The sequence below is a fragment of the Pseudomyrmex gracilis genome, unplaced genomic scaffold (assembly GCF_002006095.1).
Source record: "Pseudomyrmex gracilis isolate BER0280 unplaced genomic scaffold, ASM200609v1 scaffold_101, whole genome shotgun sequence".
NCBI lineage: Eukaryota > Metazoa > Arthropoda > Insecta > Hymenoptera > Formicidae > Pseudomyrmex > Pseudomyrmex gracilis.
The window spans coordinates 522,512-542,519 of NW_018020685.1; the positions used below are offsets into that span (position 1 = coordinate 522,512).

Genomic DNA, 20,008 nt, shown 5'->3' on the forward strand with positions numbered 1-20,008 from the left:
TATCTGCAAACAAATGAAAGAGAAATAATTCACTTTGTATGTATATGAGAAAAATTATTTGATCAAAATAGATGTGAAGCATCTGTGAACAAATAGTTGAAGACAATTGATTATCGTGTGTGGGAAATTTATTAAAATAACGTGAAGCCAATGGAACGGCTCGTACAGCATCTTGTGACCACCTTAAGACGCGGTCTTGTTGAATACAAGATCGAACTACAAATTACCGACCTGTAATGTACCGACCATTAATTGCGCAAGAACCTGAGAATTTTGGTCACGTTCCTGCTTCTCTTTTCTCGTGGCGGCGTTGTCAGTCGTGGGGGCGTCGCTTTGCGTGGCGCACGTTCCTGAGAGACGAAGTTGACGTCATCGGCGCGTGCGCGTGGCGCCGGGACGGCACTGCAGAAGCAGGCGAGTTCGTGAATGTATCGATTTTACGATCGTGCCTCTCTCGCGGTGCTAGTGCGTCCGTCGTTTCCTTTAGGTTTTTAGTGGCCGTACGTGTTGTACATGGATAAAATCGTGAATGGGATTACCCGCTAAACACATTCCGTACACCGCCCGCTGACTCGCAACTCCTCGCAACACCCTTCACCATGACCAAGGATAGATTAGCAGCCCTCGTCGCGGTGAGTAAATTCTGTCAAAGATTTAACACTCCCGTCACAGCCACGGGTCTTCCCTCTCTCACGATGTGTGCACGATGCACCTGGTGCAACGGACCCGAGTTCCGTGTTGTAGACGTGCTCGTGTCGTCGTCGTCGTCGTCGTCGTCGTCGTCGTCGTCGTGTCGTGGCGGAGAGCGTGACTCACGCCCTGAGTTAACCCGCCCGTGAGTTACGCGCGCGTAACTTATATTATGTTACGCTTCCTCTCGACGAATGATACATTGACCGCGTTGTGCTGCTCTCCTCGCGGCCGTCACGTCGAGGCCGTCGCGCGATTTTAACTTGAGAGAAAAAAACGGAGCTGAAAAAACTTCGCGCCTTCTTCTCGGTCGGGGAAGGCGTAACCGGCGGGATGACAGGTGCCCCCTCGCTCGCCTCGATCCGAGCTGACAGGTGTTCGCGGCATCCGCGATCACGGCCAAGAAGCCGTCCCGCGCGCCGTCGTCGTCGTCGTCGTCGTCGGCGGTGCCGTGTCGTCTCGGTCTCTGTGAGAGACCGGGAAAAAAGACCGTCACCCGGTGGGTCTATGGCGACCATGGCCGACTTAGTCATTTATTAGAGGCGAGAACGCCGATGAATGAAGAAATAGAGAACCTCCGTCGTCGTGTCCCGGTGCGATGTCACGCCGTAGTGAAAAGGGTGACCTCTCCGGATTATTGCGGACGCGCGATAACGACGTCTGCATCGTTTCATTCATGACAGCGGCGACGACGCGACGAGACGTGACGTACAGACACGACTCTGTCTCGTACATGCCCCTCATCTCACACCAGATCGAGAATCATTTAAATATTTTTGAGTACAACTCGCGCTGTCCTCTCGGGAGATTCCGCAGATCAATGCACACACACACAAATTTATATATTTATATATTATTGAATTTCTATTCATTTCTATTTATATATTTATTCGTTTCTGGATATTTTTATCCGGAAAAGTATACAGAAAGTCACGCAAAATCTTATTTAGTAAGTTAAAACACTGACATCTATGCGTGTGTGTGTGTGTGTGACACGTAATTAACATTCGTTAAAACCTGAATGTTCGATGATGTCAGTTCGACTTCTTTGAATCTTCTTGTAGTTGCCATTTCGATTTCTCGCGGTTCAGGACAAAATCTTTCTCTTGTGTGAGAAATATTTTAAACTCACACAAAACATTTGTTTTCCTCAATCAAAAAAAAACCACAAGTATGAGGTTTCACAGAAGTCGAGATAATTTTATCAGGCGTTCTAAGCGTGTTGAGATTACACTTCCGATTCACAAGTTTTGTGTTTGTCTCGTATCTGTTGGAAATATTCTTCGGATAACTTCTATTGTATTTCATTTTCGTGATCTTGTAAAATTTGTTACCGTCTCGGCATCCGAACAACAAATATTACATTTGTCGATGATGCACATTGAAATGAGAGCGCGGCGAAGACAAAGGAAACGCGAAGTTCCGGGGATTCTAATGGATTTTAATAACGCACGGCGAATCCGTTCGTTAAGCTCCGAATGTCATGTCATTATACGAAAGGATTTAATCGCGTGTTGTAACGGTTGGCGTGGCACGCGTCATGCGGCTGCGATGTCGTCGTCGTCGTCGTCGTCGTCGTCGTCGCCGCCGCATAAATTTCGACGTGCACCGCCAGCACCTGTCGAACGTTGTCGCGCGCACATTATATCCCGGTTTCGAATTCGTCAAGATTCGTTCGAATTGATAATAATAATATATAGCGCCGCTTATCGTAGCGGCGCACCGACTCTCGACTTGTCAATAATATCGTTCGCGACGCTAAATAGCGCGAGAATGCGGCGGTTCTTCTCGCGAGTAAGAGATGAGATACGATTCGATATATTAGACGCAGATGTCGATATAGAGAAAACTGTTGTTGTTATAACATGGACCAGCGGAGGAAAATTGATGAGAACTTAAATACGTGAAATTCGGAAATCGAGAAAAGATCTAGTATTTTTCTCTCTCACGTAAAACGAACAATGCTCGTTTCCGGTCTCTCTCGATTATCGAGTTCTTCTCTCGAGTTGTTTTTTAAACGACATAATAATTGCTTTTGTTTTTGTGCAATACAAATTGTTGATTCATCGTATCAGAACTGTAACGTAACTTTTGTTTTAAGTATCTTCTTTTTCAACAATTCAGTGTAAAAAATATTTCTGTTGACATTGTTACATTGCGCTATTTTTATTTATTTATTACACATCAAAAATTATTTACCGCGAGCGCGTATATGTTGTACTTAAAAAAAGAGATAAAGGTTTTAATTAAGCTAACGGGTTTATTTGCAGTGTTTGTTTTACATACCGCACACGCATAATAAATACGAGCTATTAATAGCAACAAAATTAATAGCAACGGAAAGGGTGGTTGACCGATGGTTTTTTTTTCCTGATTCTCAGTTAATAAACGTCCAGCTCTTTCTACAGAAAAATGTGTGACATACACACACGCACGTCAAGTATCACGCTAATTGACACTCGATGAGTCATTAGCCGGTGGCATTTGTAGGAAAGCACAGAGTATGGGCGTAAACTTCAGAGTACAATGTATTACACACACACATCCTCTTCCTTGTCCGTCAGTAACTATTATTAACTCGTTGCTCATAAACAAAATGAGATATTATTGTCGCTGGATATAGTTTTTGATGTATGTGTGTGTGTGTGCGTTGATGTCCAAATATAGTCTTGGAAATCTCTCGTTTGCGAAAAATCGATGTCAAATTAGTTCACCTCCGTTTAATTTTGCGAACAAAACGACGCGGCTTAATATTTTTCGCGGGTCTACGCGATATTTTTTTTTGTGGCAAATGTTACATTTTTTTAAGAAAATAATTTGCATGCGCAAATACGTGCCAGAAAAGAACCGAAATGCAGATATTAGCACGAAAACAAGAGATTTGAGAATATTCGTGTATTTGGCTGCAGATTGGAAATAAAACGAACTATTGCAATATTCATTTTTCTCTCATCAGCAAGTTACAACGCATATTCTTTATCGTTGTATTATCGTCTTTCATTTGGCTCGTGTTTATGTCGGCACTTAAGTTAGACGCTGTCACACATCGGGAGAGACACAAATTTATATTGAAAAACAAATCTCCGTACCACGCGAAGTTTTATATTCGTCGCGTGAACGATAATTTTTAAAATCTCCGCTAAAAAATAGGCACATCGCGCGTAACTTTGATACATTGCTAATCGTGAACATCTTCCACGTTCCGAGAGTATATCGAGATAAGTTTTGTTCTTCTTCTTACGTAGAGACGCGATTTATTTCAGCCTCTCTGACCCGACCGACAACGCGCACGTACGTTTTCTCTCTCTCTCTCTTTCTCTCGATGATCTCGTACACGAAGCGAAGGTTATTTCGCGCTTCACGAGTGTTGAATCCTTGGTAACGCACATGCTAATATACTCGTTTCGATATCTCACACCTTTCGACTTTTAATCGCTACACTCGCGAAACATTCAAGAAGCGCCGTTTCGCGCCGTTCAATGTCAAGATGTTTGATGTATTGATACGATTTGCATGTATTGACATAATTTTTGATATATTGATATAATTTGCATCTTGTGCGCGATAAATCTCCGATTGCAGCGAAAATAACGAGCACTAATTCGTGACGCGGTCTGTCTGATGTGTGCGTCGAATAGCGGGGAAAAAGAAATTTCGAGATAGCTCAATGTCAATATTTGCGAAAGATTCAGATTTTTCTAACAATATTTACAGTATCTCACAAACAATATATTCAACCAAACGCGATTTTGAACACGACGAGAAAAAAAAGACATCTCGTACTCGTCTCTTTTAAAGTCGGGTGGTTGATATCGAGTTATTTATTTATTTTTTTTTAAACACTGATATCGGATTTTTTTGTATTTTTTATGCATGCGGTGAACTGCAAAGCGAAACACTAATTGGCACGCGTGAAAATACCAAAAGTGCAATTCGCTGTGATAATTGAATGCCGATTGTTCACGATGATTCGAGTCAAAGGAAAAACAGTCGACCGTGTAAAAAAATGATTTTAGATCATAGAGATAATAATTTAAATGTACACTAGAGAGTACAGTTTAAAGTTTGTACATATAAAATGTGAAAGAAAGCAAAAGTCGTATTCCCGATGAAAATACGCGCAAATTCAAACTCAAGTCGTTTTGATACTTCGAAACTGTATGAATAAAATTTGCCTTGAATCTTTTTATCGAGAAACATGCGCATACATGAATATACGAAAGAATATTTTTATACGTTGCAAAAATATGTAATTAAATATTTTTCGCAATTAACAAACTAGACTTGAAAATACGAATTCTAATTCTGAACAAATTACTAAAATTAAATTATGTAAAATTGTTTTTTTTTTTTTTCGTTAAATAAACACCGGAACATATTAATTAACAAACGTTTGAAAGAAGATGCCAGAATTCTTGGTTTGTTTGAAAGTTTAAAATAAGTACGTCTGACCTAAGGTTCACTTTTAGAGTGTCATCAAAAAAACACTTCAGAGTCACATTCAATCTGCGATGTTACAGATGTACATATGACAAATATACACGGACAAATGTACATAATGTGTATGTAAATTCTGTCTTTTATCTTTTATATATGGCAAATAACAGAAAAGAGAGATCGTACGTCTATCCGTTGAGATCTTCAAGACTTTATATGTACCGGAATTTCTGTTTGCGAAGATTCGCACGTCCAAATTGTCGCGTTAAACTTTATTTGGATATCGTTAACATTTCGTCCGAGACTGTCTGTCGTTGCATCGTTCGCCCCGCGCGATCGCGGAATATTCACTTATTTGCGGAGAGAAGTTCACCGCGTAAATCCAGCCGTGGAGCCGTGGAAATGCGATATCGATCGCGGGAGAACGACACGAACGACGACGTTCTTGGCCCTCTTGTTGCGTCGCGTTGCCTATAATCGTTTCTTAATTGTATGCAAATACCGTATCGATCGGGTCGCGCATAGAGGAGGACCCAGCGATAACTGGGACGATCGAAAAAAAAAAAAAAAAAAAAAAGATCAGTAGGAAAAATATTAATCTAAATATGAGAATATGTATAAAAGCCCAAGCTAGAAAGAAACAGGAAAAAGAAAGGATAGAGTCGGTAGGTATCTAAATCGAGGCTCGATCAGCCAATCAAAAAAAAAAAAAANAAAAAAAAAAAAAAAAAAACAGATCACATTGTCGGCGATAGAGTCTGACGGCAAAAAGATATAATGTAATATACAATAACACAGGGACAAACGAGCACTGTGCATTATGCAGTCCGTTAAGGATCGGGACTGACTTTGCGCAGCGAACGCCTTTAAATCCGTTTCTTTTTTCTCCCCGCAAAGGGAGAGAAAAACTTTTGACTCTATAATTTTAACAATTCACTTCTGCATAAGAAATCGCTCTTTCTTCCCACTTGTATATTTTCACCGAGCTGTTCTATATATTATCGTGTATATTTTATCACATTGTCATGTAATATTCTCCGCAACTTTGATGAATATCTGTTTAAAAAATTTTCCGCGAACTGCAATGTGCCACCGCGCATAAATGTTCTCCGAGCGCTTTCCGTCGAGTTTTTATTTTCACAATATGACACAACGGCATTAAACTTATTAACGAGAGAAGACTCGATAATTTGTCATCCGTCGAGAGATGAAGAAAAAAAAAAACAGAATTTTTCTCACGACCGATTTCAGTCGACCGTACTTATTAGCACATCGTCGTCATCACGCGCGTCGTTATCTCTGATAAGAAAGGATATTTTTTTGCAAGCACATCGAGACGAGACACATTTTCGAATCGCGCTTATTTTTAACTATTGATTCGCGTGACGCGAGGTGAAAGAAATTTATTAATCTATTTTTTTTTCTCCCGAGGAAAATAGACCGCGCGTATATATATATATGTACAAAAAGCTTTCGAGAGCTTTTATATAATCGTAGAATTATTACAAATCTCACAAAGACGGCAAATTGGTTATGTAACGAAATGTTATTGTACTATTTTCCGGCTTAAATTTGAGCGTTATATGTTAAAAAAACAAGTTGGTCGCTGCAAACGTATGAAATATATATATATATTTTTTTGGCCGAGAGCGAGATTATTATTCATTGCTCGAATGGAAGCGCGTATCGTGTTATGCAAAAAGAAAGTCACTTTTATCGGAATGAGTTATTATGCGTGATATACACGTTGCACACACATACAATCATTGACAAAAAATAAACGCATACGTTCATACATTCTTTACGTCTCAAAATAGATAACACAAACGTACATATCTTTTTAATACAAGGCTTTTTATTAGATATTTTTTTATTTATATAACAAAAATATCTGTATTATAAAGTTTTTATTTCTCACATGCACTCAGCGCTTGGATCTTGTTATTTCTCTTATAATTTAATTATCAGTGCGTTGTTTCCTATTTCTAATAAAATAATTTTTTGTTTGTCACAGGCCCAATCGGACGAGGACGATGTGGCGGACGACGTGTCTGTCAACGTCGGGGCGCAGGATGATTTCATGACGGAGTTTTTCGCGGAGGTGAGTGATGATGACCCACACGCGAAACCTGATCGCGTTTGTCACGACGCGGCGGCAATTGTTACATTTCCTAGCTAGTGTCGGTGGGCGATTTCCGACAAATCCAAAAGTAGGGTAAACCAGTATCAGCTAGAGAGAGAGTATCGCTCTTAACGAGAACAATGCGGGGTTTCTTCTTTTACTTTTCATATAGCTGCGATCGCGAGCCACCACCACCAGGATAATACATAGCGCGACGCACACGCTCTTACGGGAGATTTAACAAATCCTGCGGAACAACACGGGTTTTAAAGAAACTTCCTTGCTGAAATCTTCTGTAGGATCTCACGTTTTATCGATCCCGCACAAACTTCTTTTTTTTTTTTTTATTATGAGCTAAAAAAGTATACAAAAAAGTGGGCGTGGGAACGAGTCCCGTACAATTATATGACGCAAGAGCTTCCGCAAATGATAGTACGCGTGTACTCCTGGAGATATCTGTTCGACGATTGGATGGAGATAACATTAATTTAAATTGATAAGAATTCTAAAACAATGACAAAAAAACAAACTGGCAATACCAAGTTCTTGATACGTACACGTATTTATCAAAGCCCAAATGTAAAAATGATCAATATTTAACAGTTTGTTTTGTAACAACAAAGTTTTTTCTATCCTCCACCCCGTTTTTTCTCGCTCGCATCTTGGGACGCGCGAAAGATGTTGGGAACCGCTGATGAGCACGAACTCTCCCGTACATACATTTTCCAGCGTGACGTTTTAACTTGCAAATGCACTCGCGCGCGAGAGAAACACAAGACGCGGATTCTTTTGTCCGTTCAGAGACGTTTGTTATCTACACGCGATGTGTGTGTATGTGTGTACGTCTCTTTGACGCGTGGATTGGAACGCGTATAAAACGTCGTTTCGATCCGCGTTAGCACGTCGCGTGCGATTTACTAAAACGAGATCTCTAACGAGCATTGATGCGCATATGCTCGTCAGCGTGTTGTTTGTCACGCTTAATCAGCTTATGCGGAATTATGGCGGACGTGCAAACAAATGCGCGCTTGTGTATGTAAAATTAAAAAAAAAAAAATAATCGACACGTTTCGCCGTGTGTTTTCTCGTGAACGCGACGCGTATAAAATATTTCACAAAGATAATTGAAACTTTTGGACAGAATTATCGGGGGCGCGCGCGCGCGAGTCTTGTCGGAAAAAAGAAAAATATTACTTTTGTACGTTTTTTTCTACGTCACTTCGACAAACATTCCGCTATTTTTGACGGTATATAAAAGCGAATATTTCGAGAATATGGAGAAAATTGCGTCCGTTTCAGCTTTAATCGGTACGTTTCTCGCAAAATAAACGATAAAATGAACGAACGAGACGAACGTATAATTTTCTTTTATGTATCCGGGCTTATACACACTTTACACACACACACACACACACAACGTATATGCATATGATAACAAAATGGTCTTCTTCTCACGAAAAAAAGCTTCTTTATCTGATACGCTGCTTCTCTCACAAGCGATTTGTTATCGTAAAAAGAAGAGAGAGAGAGAGAGTGAAAGAGATTAGAACTGTCACCTCTCTTTCTTCTCTCACGCAAAAAAACGATAAGAAGAAGTAGGTTAGAGTGCTATTTACGAGCCTCTCGAACTTCGCGAAAACTGAAAATTTTGAAACTGAAAGACTTAAAAAAAGGCTCTGAGTTTAATGAACTGAAATAAAAGTACAGAAAATAACTGGCCATAAAAAAACTTACGCAAAGTACTTGGTAATAAAATTTATTTATTAATAAAAAACTAAAATACGATAATTTCAACTCTCGTTTCGACCCTCGCTTTGGGTCTCTCCTCGTCAAAAGAAATTTGATTGCAAAAATTCGGCGCAAACATACGCAAAATTTATTCAAAAGCATCACGTGTCAAAAGTTGATTATTTCAAGCCGATTCTTCTCTTCTGAAAATTTTGAGCTCTTGAAGCGAGAACAGAAAGGTTTTTTTTTTGGAAGAGTTCTCTAATAGGGTTGAACCATATTGATTTCACGCGTGACAAACAATTGGCGCGAGCATCGGAACGTAATTGCCTTCGCCCTCCACGTCGTGTGTGTATTCGTGTTTTTAATAAACCTTTACGACACGATAAAATTGCCTCGACGATGTCAGTTTCGCCGGCAAACACGATCCGCGCGATATCTCCGCAAGCAAAACACCGTTTTAACGCGGAAATTTTCGCTTGATCCTATCAACGATATTTTCCGACAAGTCGAAGAGATTTCTTTCGCGGGAGAAAAGACACGTTCCTATGTAAATGGATAGTCGTAAAAGCGCGCGCGGATAGCTTGCGCGCGCCAAGTTATATTGATTTTTACAACGTTCCTTCGCCATCTCGCTTGCTTTGTACATCCCCGTCTCCTCGCTTTACGTCGCATTTTCATTTCTCCGTGTTTCCCAACGAAGAGTTTTCTTTTTTTTTCTTTTTTTTTTTTTTTTGAAATCTCCATATCGTGTATTCTTCCAGTTGTATATATATATAGCGTCGTGCACACGGTGCTCTTCCTACGGTGATATTGCTATTCTCATGCGGGTTTTGCTGATCCCGAATCGCAACGATTTCATTTGGCTGACATTTCGAAGAGACTGTTAATTCCGAATTCTCGGATCTGTTTTATTATCCGCAGCATCTCTCGAACTTTAAAAACGTTTCCTTGTTTCAAGAGGAAATTATGAAAAGTTGTTTCTCTTTTTTGTTAAATAGACAACATGTTGGCAGACGTTTGAGAGAAGTTTTGCGAAATTTTTTTCGTATTTCGAAAATCGAATAAGATGAGTCAGACCCGGTTCGCTTTTAAAATCCTCTCAAAAAAACGGTTCTGGATTAAGGTTAACGTCATTCTCAAGCCTGAAACGTGCCGTGCACTTTCGAGAAACGCACTTAACTGTAACTTGCGTACAGATGTTTTTTTTTTTCACATACACTTCAAACGTGTCGCATGGAGCAACGTTATCGCGTTAAAATTTTCGCGCGCGCAACCCGTCACAAATTGAGATTCTCGCGTTTTCTCCCCTTGTGGCGAAATTGACTAAAACTCTCTTTACGGTGGCCGCTCATTCGCTAAAGAAACGGTAAAACGTGCTAAAGTACCTAAAGTGTACTTCACTCCCGACGAAATTCCTTTGCACGTGTAATTGTGTACGAGCTTATTATTTCATTTCGTTTCGACAAACTTCTCGCGACATTTGCAGCGACACGGTGCGAATAAGCACCGACGACGAGAGAAATTTCCGGAATCTTGTTTGAGGTGAGAGGAAAGAACACGGAAGATAAATACTTTTTTTTGTTATGTCATCGTTTAAGAAATAAAATGGAAAATACTAAATTTAAACTATGAGATAAAAAACTGCATATTCGCGTGAAATATCATAATTTTCTTGTTTATTTTATCCGTACACATTCAGCGCGTTCACAGTCGCTCAACTTGATCGATATTTATAGTTTATTTATAGTTTTCAAATCGTTAAAGCGTTTGATATTTTTAATCCGCTTATGATTCGAGACAAAAATGCGCGTGTTTTTATTCAATGCGCGTTTATTTCCGAATTTATTTTTAGCGAACTTTATTTTCGGTCCACCTTTCGCGCAATGGAATATTTCGCTACGCAAGAATCGACAAAAAATATCAAATATATGTTGCCTGAAGAGATGATCCAGAGCGTGTGCGGCAACGGTGTTAATATAATATCGCGCAAGTGTATTATGTTCCGCGCACAACAAAGTTATCCAATAAAATGATATTCTATGAAATAGGTATACGCGAGTGTGTCACACATATGCATATCAGCACCACCGATTACAATGTATATTAACTTCGTAAACACTAATGTTATTTAATCTGATACAGCAACACACGACTCACATTGAGAAAACAAACAGTAGCCAAATAGTATTTGCAACAACGCGCCGAAATACGAAAAAAAGATTGAATCAACTTTTCATCGTTTTTTTCTTTTAATCAAGAGAATCAATAAGAACCAGGGCGCGAAAATAGTTTTTATACCGTGTAAAAATTAATACACATAAAATTTCAAATTGAATTTAATTCGAAAATCTGATAAAAAGAAATTTCTTTATTTTCCTAGACGAATTTCAAACAAAAAAGAAAAACGCGCTCGTCGACTTTTAACGATCTTATTGTTTCTCTCGTTGACTACCCGAGTCGAAATTTAGCGTCTACATTGAACCTCAATTTACTGATGAAAACTTGTGCAATCTGTCAATTTATAAAATTTTTCTAACTTTCGAACGATCGTAAAGATTCCGGTCTCGGTTGACCGAGAAGAGAAATCTCGTTACTCTAACGAGCGAACAAAAAGTGCTATAAGGTTAACGCGAAATCGATATTCACACGTGCGCTCCGGGTTCACATATCGCCGCGCGTTTCAGACATACCGAAATGTGTCGCCGTAGCAGCCATTAAACTATCCGTGCCACGACAACGAGTGCCGTGCAGCCACGTTATATAAACACAATGCAGTCTATGCACTATGCAACCGCGAAGAGGGAAGAGCGTAATATACGCGCGGGACGGGCCTATGCGAGCGAGATGAAAACGGATATACGTTCAAGGAGGAATGCGTCGCAAATGATGATACTAGGTGGTGGCGCTAATGACTCGTTCCTCTCCCTGTGTGTATGTGTGTGTGTGTGTGTGTGCGCGTGTGTATGTGTGGAGCGACATGGATACTACCTCTGTCTGTCGATAAGAGGATATACATTGCGGCAAAGGAGCGCTCCTCTCTCTCGAAGGATCGCGCTTCTTCTCGGCATCAATCACGCGTCTCGTTATCGTTACCGTTTAGTCTTTGACGAGAGTCGAAATGGCTTTTTCGTACGACTAGCTGTTCCATCACGTTTTTTTCCCGCTCTTTTTATCACATTGTTGCGGAAAAATACTTTTTATTCATCTTCATTGTACAGGTTTTTTTTAAAGGTGATGCTAAAAATTTTATATTTTATAAATATATTTTATATATCTTTTTTAAACTTTAATTATGTTAATTATTATATGTGCAATAAAACTATTAAAAAATTGATAATATAATGCATTTGTTAAACTGACGTAGTTATAGAATTATTGACTAACTCTGTCAAGGATTAAATTAATTACTTGGAGTCACAATATGTGAGTGAAACATCGACCGCTTTTATGTCGGACTATATATTTTTAAAATACTTTAATTTCTGATCATTAATTTATAAATTGTTGACTATAGGTTTTTTTTGTAAGTATTTTTCGATTGAAAATGACCAAGGTCGAAACGTTTGGAGACAGTATTTTTAAATAATTAATGAATTTATTTATTACGAATAACTTCGGCTATGCACACTGGCTTATTGACCTTTTGTACTTTTTTTAATGATTAAATTAAAATTGTTGAAATTGCTTCACTGAAAAAATTTCTCGTCAACACGCGCGTTCGCTGTTAAAGGAATTAGACCAAGCTTGAGTGTGGTAATTAACATTTACGTACCGAGAGACGTTTAGAGAGACCTTCGAGATAGTTCAGCTGCCAACCTCGTTTCTCGCGTTTTCCTCAGCGAAATTCTTTTCCGAGAAGATCGCCGTTGTTGTCGATGACGACGACGCCGCCGACTCAGTGTTTCGGCGTCATTTCGTGCGTCTCGCGATGGAACGACCGATGAGTCAGACGGAATCGCCGTCGAGTCGAAATGGTCGACATGGGAGACGAAAAGGACGAGGGATTACGCATCTTCCACCAGCGGGGTCCAATCGATGGGATTTCGGACTGGTTTTATGACGCGCTATATACGCGCGTACTACTATCAACGCTCGACCTTTCGTCTATCTTGTTGACCGGATATTACCTGCCATTCTTTTTCCTCCCGTTAATTAGATCGCGCGCAAGATAGTGGATTAAGAGCTTTCAGAATTTACCGCGACTGAGACCTTCTTCCAAGGGCACCTTTTTAAAAAGAAATAAAAAAGTAAAAAAATAATTTTCAAATTGTTTACCCGCTTTAGATGTGACGCGTTCGTATAATATGTTAAATATAGTGCAAATTAATATAATTAATATAAAAAAAATTTTATATCAATAAAAATTATATTAAGATAGTTAATTTGTGGAATTTTTTTTATTATCATCAATAGTACTTTAAAATATTACTAATTAAAATTTATTACCAGTAATGTATTCAAAAAGTGAAGTAGTAATATTAAATATTAATAATTCGAATATTGCCAGAAATATTTTGAAATATTACAACTTTGTTTTTTGTGTTAAACACGCACGTATTATCAACATCACACTTTTATTCTATTTCAGATATTTTTTGATGTTAAAAAGACCCGCATAAAAATTTGTTAAAACAAATCTGATTTAATCGAATATCGCGTAGTGTATAAAATAAATGACGAAGTTTTACGTACTTTGATAATGTATTTCTCAAAATAATTTCTGAATTTGCGGAATAAGTACGTGCGCGCGATCGTCTGATCAAACGCGAGCGTAGACCACTTGCGGAGAGCGCCTCTTGTTACGACCACAATTACGGTTATACTACTTAAGCAGAGTAGAACGCCCCCGGTATAACGTGTACTGACCTCGACTACTTAAGCTACTTTCAGTAGTAATCTAATCGAACGCTTCTTTTCCATTATTATTTTTTTTTTTTTTTTAACAAGAACGCGTGTTTTGCTTTTTTTTTCTTTCAAAAGCGCATTCGATATCAAATCCCACTCGAATATCTGTTCGACACAACTTGTTTAAAATGGTTTTTCGAAACATGCGTCAAATGCCGTGACGAAGCGTTTCGTTGCAGGCATCAGAGTTCAAATCGCTCACTAACGCTCTTTGACGTATATGTGTGTGTGTTTTTTTTACAGGTAGAAGAAATCCGCGAAATGATAGATAGGATCCAGACAAATGTAGAAGATGTGAAGAAAAAACACAGCGCCATTCTCTCCGCGCCGCAGACCGATGAGAGTGAGTAATTTGTCAGCTCTATGTATTCCATCCTAGTTTCTTAAGGCGCACACGTGCTATCAGCGTCTTCGATTACGCCCCGAGCACAAGCAAGTATGCGACTTAAAAAAAAAAAATCAATAAAAACAATATTGTATTTTCGAAAATTCTCTCCCTCTCGCGCACGTCGATCAAACGAATTTCGAACGACAATCGCTGTTTAAATGTTATAAAGCGGCGATAAATACATCGACACATCTAATCTACACGCGATTATTTATTGATGCGCGCGCGATGCCTTTTAACACAATCGCGCGTGAATAATCTTCCTCAAATACAATCCCCGGAAGCGCGATAAACCAGCGCGCGGGATCATCGAGATTATATTTAACGCTTATCGTTGTGTCACATCGAGATCGATATCTTTTATATATATATATATATATATATGTATATATATATATATATTTGGTGCAATTATTTTGTTAACGTCAGCGCTCGCGAATGTCTATCGACTCGTTAAAACCAGAGAATATCGGCGGACCAAATTGCGGGCGAGAATCAACGTTTCCGATTACTCGCGCTCGTAAACGTTTGTGTCACAAAACCCCACCCCTGCCTTTTTCTCTCTCTGTGTGTGTGTGTGTATTTTCTTCTTTCTCTCTCTCTCTCCTTTTCTCCTCTTCTCGTGCACTTGTGCTAAAAGTCAGATTTAAATTTGCGCACTGTACATAATTCACGAACTTATCCCACGTTTTTCGGGGATTGATTTACTCGCCGCGCTTTCAAGCCCGGTGTGGTTGGTTGCCCATCCCCTTCCTCTCTTCCCGTTCAACCGGCGGAAAACCGACAATTCTCGTGCTCGTCCCACGAACTCCGCGCGATCCTGAATATTTCATTCAGCCGAACGTACGCGTTACTTGCCAAAAAGCTTTCATCGAACACGCCGCGCCGAAATCCGATATTCCAGAGCGTCATTTTATTATTATAGAGAGAGAGAAAGCGGAGAGGATAACAAAACCACTCTGACTTCAAATATATACCGTTGCGTTCACGTGCACGTGGAGAAATCTAGGATTTATCGGGACTTTTATTGCACCGCCAAGAAATGTCGGATTTATTGTCTCTTATTACGTGATTTATCAATACGATAGAAGAAATAAAAAATGTATAATAAAAAAATACATCGAAAAAATTTAACTTATCTTTAATTTTGAATCGGAAATATCGACCGCGGAAGCTTCGTGAAGAAGAATTCGGGCGAAATAATTTCTTTAAAAGAAATCCAGTGCGCGTCGACGTTTCTATCGGTTTTCTTAGGTACTCGCACGCGAAGATAATCGCGAAGCTCCGCGCGTCGTCCAAATAAAATAGCAAGAAATGCGAAACCGGTTAAGTTTGAAAAGTGGCCAGCGGCGAGCAGAGAGATGAGAAGGTAGGATAGCGGCGTGGCCAGAATTCTCGCCGAAGGGTGGATGTGGAAGAGGCACGAGAAGTACAGCGATACGAGAGAGAAGGGAGAGATACATCGGTGGTAATCGTCCTTGCCCCGATTGCCATTGTAGTCGCTAGCAAGTTGGGGGGGTTGTGTGTTGTCATCTCTCACACTTTCATTCTTCTCCGCGCACACAGAGCCGACGCGAATGCTCTTGTCGGGGCTGCGGCTTCTAACCCCCCTTCGTTTATACATATTTCTTACTACAATACCGTTCTGGATTTCGTTTCTTTTTTTTATAAAGAGACTCTTGTAAAGCAGTCGAAATTGATAGAAACGAATTAAAAGCAACGGTAGAAATTAGAAAAAAGTAGAAAAAAAATTACAAAAATATAAGACCGATAACTAATTAGAAAGAAATTTATTTCAAGAGAATTTACAGAATTGGAATTTCGACGGCGATTTGTTTTTTTTTTCCTTGTAATATTTGCCGAGGGCATTGAAAATAACTCCGATTTATTTTTTTTTGTTTCGTTTTTACCCGTGCGCAGCGAAATGGTTTTCGGTTACAATGCAACCGGAAAAAGCAAAAGAGTCGAAACGATTGTTTTACTCGCACCATTAATTTTCGGGCTGAGTCACACAGAGAAATCCAGAGATTATTAATACAGCCTCGCTGTTTACATTTTGTCGATAATTTCGACCGAGCGGGTTTAACCTATCGCACAAGCCGACGGGATTAAGTAATATCCCATTCGAGAGTAATGCCCGCTAATTGCTATTAATACCGCAACCTTGTGCACCGAAATTCCGTGGTAATTTAACCTGGGTTCAGTTATTCAATGCGCCTTGCACACAATCTTACTGCGACTTCGTCAGCCGTGTCAGTACTGGTCTATTGTTCAAAACACAACGTACGTGTGCACTGACTGTCTGTCTGTCGCTCGGTCTCTCTTTCAGCTTCGCTCTTACGCTTGTCTGAAAAGTTTGACGGCGAGATCGCTAAGCCCTAGATACGTCAAAGACGCTTTCCCGTTTTTCTCTTCGGCACGCGTATATGGAGCGTGATTCCGGACACTTGCCGTTTTATTGTGGCTTTTTTTGTATAACGCGAGTCAAAACGCGAGAAACCCGTGGCGGGAAAAACGGGAACGCGCGGAATAAAAGAGAGACACATGTACGGATCCCATTCGGATAAACTGTAAAATCTAATATTTATTTTTATCGAAGAGCGTTGGGGCAAACTGCGCGCCAATTCGTTTACAACCCGTACTTCCGCGCGGTTCGAAGATTTCTTTTATAGAGGAATAACACGCGAGACGTTTCTCTCTCTTCGAATATAAAAAGACCGGAAACCGAAACATATGTGTATGTTAATTAATCCCCGATCCTGAATCGTGGTCTTTTTGGAAAAGTAAACCGTGTGAGTTCGACGCATTGTATTCGATCTTAAGATCTTTTGCAACATTTCGACATCTTCTTTCCATATGTATGCATATTAATATATCCTGTTGTTTATTTACCGCAAAAATAACTTTACACAATTTACTTTTAATGTATAAATAAATATTACAATTTAGTTTTATTTTAAAACAAAAATAAATTTATTTTAAAGATCGAGTTTTTCGAACGATGTTAGACAAAAAAAGATCTAAAGGTTCCAGAGATATATCAGATATGATAATTTTATTATGCCATCTCAAATAAGTTACGTGATTTTTCACGTGCGAAGTAAAAACCGAGCGAAGTCGACGATAACGTAGTTCGAACACGCGCAAGGAGATTTTTCCTGTTTCTCCGTCAGGAAATCGAACGACGGTCGTAAGATACGCGTCGACACATACGGCACCTTCGCTCACAGCGGCGGCAATATAAACGTGTGTGCGTAAACGAGAGATGAAGATAATAGAGGCCTCGTGCACGTCGATATTATTGCCGCTCGCGGCGATTCATTCGTAGGAACACAGAAACGGGTTAAACGGTTTTAGAAACTGCGCGCGCGTCGAATGCCTCGTTAGGATTACAAGCGATAATGGCGGTACCGGAACACCCCCCACGGGAGATCGGTTCTGCACGCATTTGTCGCGCGATGCGACGGATGGTTCCGATAATCGATTGTTTCCCACGTCACTTACGCACTCGCTTCGGCGAGGCCGCTCCGGCGAAACAATCGTCGCTTCTCCGCGCTTATTTGTCCGCTCGCAGGCCGGAACTTCCCTATACTAATGCGGGGAAATTATTCACACGTTTTGAATCGCCGCAGTGTGTGTGTGCATACACACATATATATATATATATATATATATTTCCGCACGCGCCAACGATGATATTTTGTTGTTAAATAAACGCGTAATATATCGCGTGCATATTGTTCTCTCGGCAAACAATCATTTCAATTAGCAACTTGTTTTCTCTGGCATTTTTATCGCGCGCGTTTCCGTTAATTGATCACTGGATACCCCGGGATTCGTTTATTTTCAGCGAACAAACTTGCTGCGAACGAAACTTTTATCACATAAATTTTCCGGTTCTCTCGCACGCTCGTTTGCGACGATTGATTTTCGCTGGAATTGTGTCGTGCGCAAAAATATGCAAATAACAATTTTAATATCGCGCGATATAAAAAATAAAAAAAAAAAATGACGATTTAATTTAATAAGGTAAACATCTCGACGATCGGACAAACGTCACCTGATCTGACATTTGTTGAAGAAATAATTACGACCTGGTATTTTAAACGCGTCAAGTTGGAAATTAAGTAAAAATATATTATATTTCAAAAAATACTTGAAACATTGAGAAATGTTGTGATTAATATTTTTATATCTAATAATTACTTTAAATAAACGTCCGGTTATTGCAACATTAATCTTGGTCGATGATAATTCGACAGAAAAGTTTAACGTGCAAGCTTTGCGGTTATACACGGTCAAAAATGAAAGGTCTAAAACACGCATGACTTGCGCGGTGAAACAAAAAATCGTTTCCGCGGGCGATTAATAAATTCTCTTTGCAGAGCGCGCAATCGTATAATGGAGTCATTGTCCCGAGTGCGTTCGTTTAACGTCGCGCTTATGTAAGTAGAGAAAAGCAAAAAAAAAAACAGTAACGACGTCGAGAACACACAAAGCCGGGTAATAATCCGACGCTGTTACAGCATCGGTATATAGAGACGCGCCGCTATCTGCCGTTGCCGCTAAATAGTATCACACGAGAATACTCCTGCGCTAAAAATAGTCTGAAAAGTCAGTGCAACGGAGAGAAAGAGAGAGAGAGAGAGAGAGAGAGAGAGGCCACACTCGAGAGAGTTACACGACGCCGCGCTCATTGATCCAATCTGTCGCCAACCGCCCGCGGATGAGAGCGTTTCTGAGCTAAAAAAAATGGCGAGAGAAAATCGACCTCTCTGTGTCGCGATTCATTTGCGAAATTGCCGTGACGCGTGCACAGCGTATAAGATTTCGCTTATCTGCACGCGATTCGTCGAGAAACGTCGGCCCCTAATCTTCCGTCGTTATCAGGAGAACGAATTTTAGTTCCAGAAACAGTTCCGTAAACTCGCCTCGCTGTGCTTTTGCGAAGAACGAGAGAGAGAAAGGGAAAGAGAGAAAAGAGGGAATTGAGCGAAGCAAAGCGGTCGATAGAAAGAATGTCGAACCTGGCACGTAGTACGGAAAATTGCGTGCCGCTAACGGGGACTTGCTGCACATTTAGTTCTTCTCTCCGTTCCTCTCTCTGTATATTCAACAAAACTATGTTGAACATCCTTTCGCATAATAAAATAAATTTGTCTTCCGACAATTATTTGGCGTGTTTGACGAGAATTTAATTTTGTGGGCTATCTTCTTTTTCTTTAGAAAATGCGACATCAAAGATGATAGTATCGCGTAATTTTTCCAAACGTTTTCACCGCGAAAAGACGCGCGCTTATGTAATCCTCATTGTCCGCTTGACATTGAAACTAAACCGATTAAATCTGCCGACCAACTTTTCTGAGCAAAGTAGGTTTAGTCAATTAGAAATAATGTAACCTGCAACAGGTTGACGTTGATGAATAGACAGGGCCTAGTGACCCTTACACATCTTTTTGCACATTTTGCGCGCTAGATATTTTCCCTATTTGCCATAGGAGAACGAAAACAATAGCAATGAGATCTTCAAAATATATTCCCGCGAAAGTGCCATCGCGGATTGATTTCTTTTGAGAACGAAATTATATCCGGAGATCTCGTGTGTTTAGGACATGATCGTGTCTGTATTTCTAAAAATTCGCGAACGTTGACGTTAGACATTACTAAACGTTTTTGTATCTGCGAACCGAAATAGATATTTTACCGTCGATTTGTTAAGATGAGACTTCTGATAA

General features: G+C 39.9%; 1 protein-coding gene across 3 annotated transcripts in view; it reads left to right on the forward strand.

Moving 5' to 3' along the window:
- Positions 1-393: 393 nt before the first annotated feature.
- The window catches only part of LOC109855898 (syntaxin-1A), a 43,469-nt gene continuing 23,854 nt past the window's right edge, over positions 394-20,008 (forward strand). For all 3 annotated transcript variants that reach the window (XM_020430595.1, XM_020430596.1, XM_020430594.1), the window contains exons 1-3: positions 394-632; positions 7,142-7,228; positions 14,129-14,228. In XM_020430595.1, coding sequence (XP_020286184.1) covers positions 600-632; positions 7,142-7,228; positions 14,129-14,228 — 220 coding nt within the window. In that variant the 5' untranslated portion in view covers positions 394-599. The remainder of the gene's footprint in view (positions 633-7,141; positions 7,229-14,128; positions 14,229-20,008) is intronic.